We start from the raw sequence: 12,908 nt of genomic DNA, 5'->3' as shown, positions 1-12,908 counted from the left end.
TCTTAAAATATTAACACCCATAGATCAAGCCTTAGAGTGCAAATCTTTCTCTTAATTTGGTGCCGATTTCCCCCAACAATTAGGGACAAAGTACAAAAAAAGTTGGGAAAAGTCCACACTCTAGGAACTTTTTAAATACTGGCACTATTAACTTACAACTTCTCAAAATGATTTCCAATTTCAAAAGGGAAAGAGCAAAATGTTGACACATTGTGGGCATTCATAGAATAACAAGGGACAGCTTAGAGTTGTTTGCCACCACTACAGCACACAGTGCACGTTTATTTTATTTTAGTTTGTTTACCTGGGTAGTAAACATTACAAACACACTGATCTATTTTCTTCCAGTTCTTTGTCTTACTGGTACTGTCCACACTGCAATGCTTTTGTAGTCTTACAGGAAGAATATAACACGAGTGCTTATGTGATTTTTTTTTTAACTCGGAAGGACTTCATCAGGTGCAGATTTGTTTTACTGAAGTGCTAATTCTCAACACAGGGAGACATGAAAATGTTTGCAGTACAATATACTATGGTATGTATGCAGTCATATATAAAATTCTGCATATAGACACTTATAAATTACACAGTTTGATCAATGGTTGCCAGCAAGAGGAGGCCATATGGGTAAATATTGGGGGGGGATACTAGGGTTATACAGTGTTGCTTTGTGTTGGAAGGAGCTATACCACATCAAATCCTCAAATTAATGACTTTTTTCCTTTCCCAAAATCAAGGGTGGGGATAAATATTAGGATACTTACAGTATACAAAAATGAGGCACATCCACCATTAAGCTTTATGTCAGCAGTGAATGTCTCAAAGCTGATACCCATTTCCACATCTGCGGACTGGCAGCTCTTTTAATACAGGTGCAGAGGTTCACAGATTAGTACTAGGCTAACTGCCCTTGTGGGTCTTTTTAAGCCTATACAATTACCTCATGTGAGAATCAAAACTTGCACCTTGTGGCTCTGAGGTAAACACCTTAACCATTATGCCAACCTCCCACTCCACTTCTTCTGGATTTTGTGGTATATAAAGATTAAACAGATTATGCACCTGTTTATCTATAAAGTAACAATTTTATTCTGTACTATGATATAGCATGCATTCTCAGCATCTGAAAAAAAATGAATTGTAGTCAGAGATTAAGAAATTAACTGACTTTGGATGAGGATAAGAAAACAAAATATTTATCTCATTTGCAAAAATCTGTGTATAGTGAGCATGGAGTGCTCACTTGTGGGTCAGAGTATGTAGTATATGTTGCAGCATGTGGATCATGTCAATCCTTTTATAAACAGAAGATACTGAGGCATAAGTACATGCACAGCATCTATTAACATACATAATTAAATACAAAAATGCAGGCAATACCCTTTTTAAACAGTGTGACAAGTTATGACAATATGAATTTTAAATGGTTTTCTTATTCAGAAGTCTTTAAAAGTCAGAGCAAATATACATTTTAGGTTTACAATTACATAATTTTTAATGGACTGTTCATTTTGTCACATGATGTAAACTTTTTTTATATAATGAGAACTTGCATGTTTAATCAGTTTGATGAAGACTTTTGAGTGATTTGTGGATTAGTTGAAATCACTTATTGATAAGCTGCTACCCCCTCCCCTGGCATTGTACAGCCTAATTTTTGCAGTTTGCTTTGCACATTTACAAAACTGTAAGGAAGGCTCAGATTGATTTTTGTGCCTTTGCAACAGGAAATAATTGATGAATAAGAGGAATACAGTAAGGCTTCTGCCAGGCAGTGCCCAAAGACCGCAGCTGTGTGTGTGTGTGTGTGTGTGTGTGTGTGTGTGTGTGTGTGTGTGTGTGTGTGTGTGTGTGTGAAGTTGGTAACTGGCAACTTTGGGGCAGGAAAGTCCTGTACAGAGCACAGCTATGGCATTAAACAAAGGTGTTGAATAATGCCTTTCTCACCTAGCATGCCTTCCTCCAACATGTGCCCTGCATAATGCCAAGGGCTTCGGATCGGGTGAGGAAGGGCCTATGGAGCAGACTCAGCCCTTCCCTGTGAAATATGGCTGGAAGAAAAAAAAAAAACAAAGAAAGTCAATTACTCAACATTACGTTCAGACCCAGAGACATGCCTGGGGGGGGGGGGGGGGGGTTCTACAGCCAGTTCCTATGAGTGAGGGGATGAAGCGACTCCTCCATGGAACATGCTCCCAATAATAGATACTGGGTGGGGCCATCCCTTTGATTCATACAATTGTCATATGAAGATAACTGGTTTCTTCTAGTCACATCAGCACCACAGGTTCATATGTACCCCACTGGGACCCTTATAAGTCTACCTATGCAACCCAAATGTATTCCATGAGTTATTGTCTCTTAGAATTTAAGGAGTGCATGATAGATATGGCATGATTTAACAGCTACCTCTAACCATCAAACAGACTGACAGATCAGGGATGTATTTCCAATTTCCCATCCACTGGTCCAGGATGCACTTGAATAGGGATTAGGGAAGGGCTCTGCTTCACATGGACAGGAAGCATATCCCAGAGAAGGGAAATTCTCTGCGATAAATACCTGTTTCTCCAAAATGCCCTGTTTAAGTCACAAGCAAAGTTTAAATCCTTAGATCAAGTAGTTCTGGTGCTGTTCATTTTGTGGATATGCAAAAAGTCCATTAGAGCAGGATCAAAGGATGCCTTGTATGTCAGGCATAAATTGCCTCAGAAGTCTGTAGGAAACACAGTATAGAGAGTAGAAGTGCTCATTATTTTTTATTAAACCAGACAATAAGTGTAACTTTGACAATTGGATGAGGAAAGTACAGTTGTGTTTGCTTACCATTATTGTAGATGTTTGTGTGTGCTCAATGTTGCAGTCCTGACTTGTGGAATTTCCTGCCATGGAAGCTCTTGGCCGGCTTGACTAACAGATTAAAAATTTTCCCTCCTCCTACAACTGGCGGATGCCCTTTCCTGATGTCAGAACACTAGTGTAGAAGTGGAGTCTGCTGACATCATGACCTCAGTTGTTTTTTGCCCTTCAGAGTTTGCAGCCCGCTAAAAGAAGCGGAAGTCGATGGTCAGATGGTTAAGGCAGGGATCCCTAAAAGCAGGCAAGAGTGAAGAGCAGGGGTCCTAGTCACAGTAGGAGAAATAATGAAGATTACTCAGTAAGACTGGGAGGGAGGGGGGGAGAAAGAGGAACGCAACAATGAATACACTCGAACATCTACATTTCTGGTAAATGTACACAACTGTACCATGCTCTTCGCATTCCACTGTTGCAGTCCTGACTTGTGGGAGTATTCCCACAGCTGAAAAGAGGGGAGGATGGTAAAGTAAGGCAAGGGGAGGGCAATATGTAGGGTAATAAGAGGCAAACCCTGCTTTGGACAAGGAGTCATCTGACAGTGGTAGTGCATGGAGAAAGGGTGCACTGAAGACCAGCTGGCAACCTCCAACTAATCTTGGTAGGTACGTCCTTCACGAAGGCAGTGGAAGATCTAGTTGTCCCAGTGGGGTGGCTCCTTACAATTTCAGGTTTGATCCTTCCATGATGGCTGTAACAAAAAGGTGGTACAGAGAGAGATTCTTTTTAAAACTGTCTGCCTGTTGATAGGTTTTCTTTTAGTGCTGCTAGCAAAGGTCAGAGGCAGTTGGTCAGATATTCTGATGGGATTTGTTGTGTTCATTTGGTAGGGTAGTTGCCTATGGATGTCTGAGAAACGCAGATTTCCCTTCCCTGTATTGTGGGTTTGGAGAGAAGACAGGTAAGTGCATTGCTAGATATAAGTAAGCATCAGCCACTACCTTGGGCCTAAAGGAAGGATTAGTCCTGAGAGAGGGATTCTGTCATGATGGAAGATAATAAAAGGGTTCCACTGCCATGAGGGTCTAGGGTTACTGAATCCATCCTTGCTGAAGAGATAGCTAGTAAACCGGTGGTTCTCCGTGCCAGGAATTTTAAATATAAAGGAGGTGCAATTCATTCTAGGAGAAAGTATGGTTTGCAAGGTTGTATATGAGGTCTCTTGGGAGGCCTAAAGTGGTTGACCCTAATAAGGAACTGTTTGGGCAGCGGGTGAGAGAAAGTAGGGGTGGGGTGGAAAGGTAGGTAGAAATAGCCGGTACCTGAATATAGAAGGATTTGCAAAAGAGGTCTTCCAGAGGGAATTACCAAATAGGACCAGCTGACAGAGATCTAGGCCCGGATGGGACTCTGGTAAGGCTGTATACCCCCCCCCCCCAACAGAAAAACGTTCTATGTTCTTGCACAGGGTTTGATGGAGCTAGGTCTCCTGGCTTATCTTAGGATGCCCTGCACCTGTTATGCATAGGTTCATAGGTTGATACTAGGCTATTGGCCCTAGGGCCTATACAAACCTAACCATAACAATTCTTTGGCTATTTCTTCACACAATATTTACTCCCCCCTAGTTAGAGTATCCTTCACACTGATGAACTGAATGAGGAGGTGCTATAGTAAAGTCACGAATGCTCCCTACCAGAGACTTGAGAAGTGGGATTCCCTGGTGTTGGGGAAGTAGAATGGTTTTGCCTGGGGTCCTGGAGCTGACTGTGGCCCCCTTCCCCTGAGGGTCTTTCTTTGACCTGCTTTGGGTTGGGAAGTGAAGGACCAGAGCTTAGTGGGATAGTTTTGATTGCAATGTGGGGGCTGTACTTGCAAGGAATCTTTGGCAGTCTGCCTGGACTTAGATCTGTCCTCCATATATCTGAGCAAAGCTACTGCTTTAGGGCCAGAGAGAGACTCTTTATCCAAGGGGGCATCCAAAAGTTTTAATTTAACCTACTCAGGGAGGGCCTGCTCCCTTAGCCATGCATGCCTCCTGATGACAAACCCATTGACTGCAGCCCTGCTGGCAGCCTCCAAAGCATCAAATCCACAGTGTAAGACATGCTTGACAACTTGGTAGGTAGAGCTGCACTGAAAATAAGACCTTATCCAAAGAATTACAAAAGCTTTTGCCTCATCTTTTCCAGTAATGCCTCTTGATGTTTTAATAGGTGGAACTGGCAGTTTAATGCCCTCAGAGTGGCAGAAGTATATACCTTCTTGGCAAATCTATCAAGTGCATAGGATAGTGGGTTTTTGGATGTGTGGAGTCTGGCCCCCTTGGGTCCAAGACCAAAAACTCTGGGAGTGCTGAAGGGTTTTAAAAAAGGTGCTCATGAGAATCTATAACAATGGGTTAATCTGTCAGATTTCCTGGGTGCAGGAGAAAGGGAGTTTGGTTTCAAAGAGGATTCCTGGAACACATCATAAACCACCTCCAGAAGTGAGGAGACTGTCAGAGGTTTACGGTCTGAGAGGTGGAGAAAGTCATTGACTCAAACTGGGGATAATCTTGCTCTTCCCAATAAAAATGCTCCTCAAGGGAGTATAAAGTTTCCTCAAAGGCTAGATCCTCAGGAGGAAAGGCAGAGGGCAAAGTTTCCTCTGAATCAGACACCTCAAAGGAAGGCAGAGAGGTACCCTCTTCAAAAACTGAGACCTCCTGGTCAGAGTCCTGCCTAATCTCCAAAGGGTCAGTAGAAATCCCTGGGATTGGGTCTCTCTTCTTTTTTCCAGACCAGTGTCCAGGGGGAGAATGTTTCCCCCCTAACCAGGGAAAGCAGATGATCTGCTAATTTAACCAAATCTTGCTGATAGGCCCGTGACTGGGAGCTGGAATGGAAAGAAGATGGCTTTCTAAGGTAGTCTTTTTTTTACGCCTAGGGATGTCAGAAGAATGGATGTCATAATACCTCGGAGATGTAATGGCACTGCTGTGTTCGCCGGAAGCTGAGGCCTGCAAAGCGGTCTCGGACCTGACCGATGAATGTTGGTCAATATCTGGTTTTGATGCTGAGGGGCCCAACAGCTTAATGGCCTCTGAAAGGGTCTTGATACAGGCCTTCTTCACCACCTTGGTAGCAGGAGGAGGCTGCAAAGGTACCTCACAACTTCTGCGATAACCAGCCTTACAGGGAAATCAGATCGCGAATGGGTGTCTTTAAGTAGGCCTGAGCTTGTGCAGTTTGCGTTTAGGAAGATCTACGTTCTCATGATGAGTAGTGGATGCCATACCATGCGGAAAAACAGAGGACTAGCTAAGGAACCTAACTAAAATGTCTGCGCTATGCCAAATAGTTCAGAAATATAATTGGGTGCAGAAATGACAGTTAGGAACATTGCGGTTTAGGCCTAAATAGGTAACATAGAGGGAATGGAAGTCCAGGTGCGGAATTTGTTTAGAACAGAGACAATTAACTTTCTCTGACATTAATTAAAAAAAAGAAAGAATTCCCCAGTGGGGTACTTAGCTTTCTGAAGTATTCACTTTGGCATTACAGGCCAACAGATGCACATACTGGATTGTCTGCTTCGGGCTCCAATGGCAAGAAAGAAGTGAGGTCATGATGTTGGCAGACTCCACTTATAATCTAGCATTCTGACATCAAGAAAAGGCATCTGCTGGTTGTAGGAGGAGGGAAAATTTGTACTCTGGTAATCGGGCTGGCCGCAGGAAATCCAACAAGTCAGGTCTGTAACAGTGAAACACAAAGAACATCAGGAAATTCATCCTTGGTTTTGCGTCTCTAATTGACACAGGCAACCTGTAAATGGTTCATCTTCCAGGCCCCTTCTTGTAAAAGTTTCATCTCCCAAGCCCCCGCTTACACTTATCAAGGGTATGGAACTTGTCAGAGATTTGAGATGCATGGCTAGGCTTAAAAAGGCACTTGTGGTCGTCAGTCTAGTAAACACCCATGAAGCTATGAACAAATTCAAGCTCAAAGGCTTGCTTTTTGCTTTTATTACTGGATTATGAGAATGTGTACATTGTACTTTGATCCGCTGTCTGCAAAATACCTACAGGAATACAACAGCAGACCACTTCAAGGAAAGCGGCTTTTCCTTTTCTTTGTATTTGTTGGTCCTGGGGAAAACAAGCCACTCCACCAGGTCTGAAGAACCTATAACAGAACATACTCCACAACAGGTGGCCTACATTTCTTACTAATTAAAAGTTGACTGACATAGAATGATTTTCTTGCCACCTTAGACAAGTTGGTCAAAGGCCTGGTTCCTATCTACAGGAGTCCTCAAATTCATGACTACTGTGTCTACTTTTAGGGGCGTTTTATCAATAGGGTACTATGGTATTTCTAGGAGGGGATGGTTGGGGCTGACAGGGGGAGCTGTAACTGAACTGGTCAGCCAGAAGATTTGCTACATCTCCTGGTTCCATGAATGTGGCTCCATTTACCAAAAAGTTTGAAACTGATAAGAAATAACAACCCACTGTTGTCACCATCTCTGTGGAAGCAGATTGACACACCGTGACTCCTACTCTTGTCCTGTGCAGACCTGATTCTCTTGTGCCTACCTGGGATTGAAAGTTGAATACTATGACAACTCCTACACCAAGTTAGTCACTGCCAAGTAATGGGGTGGTAAAAAGGGCATGGGCTTCTATCTGGCAATGCTGAACTGCAGAACTGAAAAACAGGCACTTTGTAGTCCATCACCAGTAATCCATAGATAAAAAAGACAATTCCTGGAGCTGTTGTGACTCCAGAACTGCTTAAGTGAAAGATTACCTGCAGTTCCCTTCAAGAACAGGAAGGGAGAAGACAAAGTCTTATGGAACACTTATATGATAAATCTGGCAGCAATAATTACAAATTAAATACATTACCTAGTGATACCTCTCTTTTCAGCAAGCCTAAGGATATGTCAACAGGAATGTTAGGGTTTGTGACAAGAGTGACTGTTTCTCCATTGGCAGGCATGTGGCAGCTGATACCTGGAACAGAAAGGTAAATGTCACTGCGACCTTATAACCAAACACAATGCATATAATAAAGTTAGAAACCCTGCCTGAACTACCCATGGAGTGGTTTCATGACATCTTATTAGGATGCGACCTTATAACCAAACACAATGCATATAATAAAGTTAGAAACCCTGCTTGAAATACCCATGGAGTGGTTTCATGACATCTTATTAGATGTGACCTTATAACCAAACACAATGCATATAATAAAGTTTGAAACTCTGCTTGAAGTACCCATGGAGTGGTTTCATGACATCTTATTAAGATGCGACCTTATAACCAAACACAATGCATATAATAAAGTAAGAAATCCTACTTGAAGTACCCATGGAGTGGTTTCATGACATCTTATTAGAATGATACATACAGTTACATATTAACAGTCAGTATTTGTACTAGTTACATACTTAGCATGATACATACAGTTACATATTAACAATCAGTATTAGTACTAGTTACACACTTAACATGCTACATACAGTTACATATTAACAGCCAGTATTAGTACTAGTTACACAGTTTGCATGCTACATACAGTTACATATTAAAAATCAGTATTAGTACTAGTTACACAGTTATCATGATCCATACAGTTACATATTAACAGTCAGTATTAGTACTAGTTACACAGGATGATACATACAGTTATATATTAACAGTCCGTATTAGTTGCACAGCTAGCATGATACATACAGTTACATATTAACAGTCAGTACTAGTTATACAGTTAGCATGATACATACAGTTACATATTAACAGTCAGTATTAGTACTAGTTACACACTTAGCATGATACATACAGTTACATATTAACAGTCAGTATTAGTACTAGTTACACAGCACAATACATACAGTTACATATTAACAGTCAGTACTAGTTGCAAAGTTAGCTTGATACATTCAGTTACATATTAACAGTCAGTATTAGTACTAGTTACACTAGTTATACAGTTACATATTAACAGTCAGTACTAGTTACACAGCATGATAAATACAGTTAAATATTAACAGTCAGTACTAGTTACACAGTTAGCATGATACATACAGTTACATATTAACAGTCAGTATTAGTTCTAGTTACACAGTTTGCATGATAAATACAGTTACATGTTAACAGTCAGTATTAGTACTAGTTACACAGGATGATACATACAGTTACATATTAACAGTCAGTACTAGTTACACAGTTAGCATGATACATACAGTTACATATTAACAGTCAGTATTAGTACTAGTTACACACTTAGCATGATACAGTTACATATTAACAGTCAGGATTAGTACTAATTACACAATTTGCATGACACATAGTTACATATTAACAGTCAGTATTAATACTAGTTACGCAGGATGATACATACAGTTACATATTAACAGTTATTATTAATACTTGTTACACAGGATGATACATACAGTTACATGTTAACAGTCAGTACACTAGTTACACAGTTAGCATGATAAACAGTTACATATTAACAGTCAGTATTAGTACGAGTTACACAGTTAGCATGATAAATAGTTACATATTAACAGTCAGTATTAGTACGATTTTAACAGTTAGCATGATACATACAGTTACATATTAACAGTCAGTATTAGTACTAGTTACACAGGATGATACATACAGTTACATATTAACAGTCAGTATTAGTACTAGTTACACAGGATGATGCATAGTTACATATTAACAGTCAGTATTAGTTACACAGTTAACATGATACATACAGTTACATATTAACAGTAAGTATTAGTTACACAGTTAGCATGATGCATACAGTTACATATTAACAGTCAGTACTAGTTAGCATGATACATACAGTTACATATTAACAGTCAGTACTAGTTAGCATGATACATACAGTTACATATTAACTGCCAGTATTAGTACTAGTTACACAGTTAGCATGATACATACAGTTACATATTAACAGTCAGTATTAGTACTAGTTACACAGAATGATACATACAGTGACATATTAACAGTCAGTACTAGTTACACAGTTTGCATGATACATAGAGTAACATGTTAACAGTCAGCATTAGTACTAGCTACACAGTTAGCATGATACATACACTAACATATTAACAGTCAGTATTAGTACTACTTACACAGGATGATACATACAGTTACATATTAAGTCAGTACTAGTTACACAGCTAGCATGATACAGTTGCATATTAACAGTCAGTATTAGTACTAGCTACACAGCATGATACATACAGTTACATATTAACAGTCAGTATTATTTGTTAGAAAAATATGTATTAGTAATATGCTCGAGGTTTAAAAGGGTTAATACATTTATTCTGTTCACACTGCATGAATCTGCACAGCTATTATAAAGTTAACAAGAAGCATCTGATTTCTGCTAAGGTCATGAAAATAATAAGAAGTAATTAATTTCTACTAGTGTCATGAGACTTAACAAAGAGTTATTGATGTTCTGCTTATGCCATGAGAAAGTACACAGCTGCTAGAAGCTTTGATAAGAACACAATGGATGCTTGAAAGTATAAACCGTAGACAGCATTACTTGTACCTAAGCTAGAAATGTACCTTGAATCTAGGCAAAATGTAACACATACATTAGAACTGCACAGTTGAAGAATTGAAAGTTTGTGGTGGGCTAAAATAAGCCCCAAGGCCAGGTTGTTTTTCTCAGATGTTTTGTAATTCAGCAGTTATTCTCAACTAGTCAGCAATTAGTCTAGTAACATTTTCTGTAAAACAATACAGAAAGCTGTGTCTAACTACGTCAGCAACAGAAGTAACATTTCTGTGTGACATGGAAAGAACTGTATAAAAATGCCATACTAATTATTAATGTTCAGACAAACCATTCTGCCAGCATGCTTTGTCTCCTTGCTGCAAGTTAATAAAGGGTGCCTTGCTTGAACCTTACGTGAATTGGTCTTTGAAGTTTTTTCCTTTGACAGACTGGTCACTCGAGCCGGAACCCTCTCTTCACCTCGGATCAGACGGGCCAGGTGGTTGAAACCGTACGGGGAAGAAACCAAATCAGTTCTTCTTATTTGAAAAGACCTCCAACTGAATTGTCGTTCAAAAGAGGCCAGCCACTTTCTGATCTGCGACTGAAGGACGGGTCTCCGTGAATCAGGTGATCAATCACGTAGGCTCAGGTAAGGTGAATCTACTTTTTCCTGTTTTCTGTTTTAGATCAGGGACTAGATTTGTATTGTTTTTGTCAGGACTATATTTTTGCTTACAAGTTAGGGACAGAAAAGATTACTGTCTTGTCATAGATCAGGAGAAACAGAATAAGTAGGCAGTCATTCTGAAGAGACTATAAGAAAATCTGTGGTACCACGTTAAAAATAAGAGAAGTTACATAACGATAAAAGGGTAGAACAAAATGGGTAATAATTGCACAAAAAGACCCCAAAATCCGCCATTAACAGAAGACGCAAAATACATGCAGTCGCAGTACGCCGACAATATTAAATATTATTCAAAATGGGTTAATAAATGTGAATTTGACGGAAAATTAGTAAAATCCTCGCTTATCAAACTTATCAAACAGCTCAAAACTGATTCCAAAGGTCGGGTAAAAAAGCAACGTAAATTAGGAATTCCTCAGGCACACATGTGGATTGAGGAAGTAAACCGCAGGGAACAAAAGAACAACAATTCAAAAACAATGTTTTAGACAAGGAGGACAATAACTTAGTAATAGCATCAGCACCTCCACCTCCCTTACCGGAATATGAAGCAAGTGAACAGGTTAGTCCACCCCCACTATATCCTGTGGTCACTGAAGAAAGAGGCATTATGAAAATAAAACCGTATATTAGAGATCCCATCGGGACCAGGTCTCAAACAAGGGCAGGTAACTCAAATGAAGGCATCGAGTTATATCAAATGGTTAAGAATTCACGATCTATGAGTGAAGAAGAAATATGCCCACTTATAGAAGTATCCAATCCTCAGGCAGGACAAAATAATCAGGACCCAACTATTTTAGTGTATAGACCTTGGACTCCGTAAGATATCCGGAAAGCCACTGAGGGAATTCCCCATCCAAAAGTTAATTTTAGAAAATTCTCAGAAGATTTACAAGGAATGAGGCTGAGTTATAACCTAAATGGAGAAGAGGTAGAAAAAGTAGTTAGACAAATTGTGGGGCCAGATTGGCACATGATTAGTGGCAACTGGAATCCCCGTGACGCTGCACAAAGACCCCTCCCACATAGCAGCGCAGAATTTGACAACAGAGTAAAAGGTCTTACAGACCGCATCTCTGAAAAATGGAAGCCTAGGGCAGACTGGACTTGCATTAATCAATGCATCCAACAAGAAGGTGAAACTATCGACTGGTATTATGCCAGACTATTAGAATGTTTTAATAACCACTGTGGAATGCAGGTTCCTGAAGATCAAACACAAGATTCCCCATATGAACAGCAGTTAAAGAATGCATTTTTAAAGGACAGTATTGCACCTATAAGCAGTTTTATTACAAAACACATGGTAGACCATTGTACAAGCAGGTTACAATCATTGTTTGAATATGCTAGGCATGCCGAAAGGCATTTTAATAGCAAAAAGAAAAAGAAAGCTCAAGTATTTTCTGTAGAAGATGGATCAGAAGTTTATGTAGTACAGTCCGGGAAAAAGGGCAAGAAAAACACACAGGGAAACAATCTGTTCAACGATCAGAGGACTTTGCAGGGCGAAAGAAAAGGGGTGAATGTTTAAATGCGGTAAAAAGGGACACTTGGCAAAGGATTGCAGGAAAAATAAGAAGGCAACCACGGAAGACAAAGATGGTGAGGACTGACTATATGGTAGTCAGGAGTCACTAGAAGGGGATAGCAGAGAAAGGACAAATGAGAATGTGATAGAGGGAGTAGAGGATGTGACAGAGGGGATAGAGGAAGTGCAAGAAGTTAGTGACAATGAAGAAGATGAAATATTAGACCTAGCTTTATTGAGCTTGGAGCTCTAGTTAGCAGACACGAAACCAGAAGTTACACTCTTGGTAGAAGGGAGGGAAGTCAAATTCTTGTGTGACTCAGGGGCATCACGAACCCTGATACATCCCTCCAAACTGCCAGAAAAC

The 12,908-nt window shown here is 40.1% G+C and overlaps 1 protein-coding gene across 1 annotated transcript in view; it reads right to left on the bottom strand.

Moving 5' to 3' along the window:
* The window catches only part of INTS11 (integrator complex subunit 11), a 519,827-nt gene that overhangs the window by 153,604 nt on the left and 353,315 nt on the right, over window positions 1-12,908 (bottom strand). The window contains exon 12 of the mRNA XM_044063605.1: window positions 7,691-7,798. Within this exon, the coding sequence (XP_043919540.1) occupies window positions 7,691-7,798 (108 nt within the window). The remainder of the gene's footprint in view (window positions 1-7,690; window positions 7,799-12,908) is intronic.

This window comes from Protopterus annectens, chromosome 2.part1 (genome assembly GCF_019279795.1).
Source record: "Protopterus annectens isolate FY-2018-M chromosome 2.part1, PAN1.0, whole genome shotgun sequence".
Classification (NCBI taxonomy): Eukaryota; Metazoa; Chordata; order Ceratodontiformes; family Protopteridae; genus Protopterus; species Protopterus annectens.
This window is presented reverse-complemented; position numbering and strand designations above follow the sequence as displayed.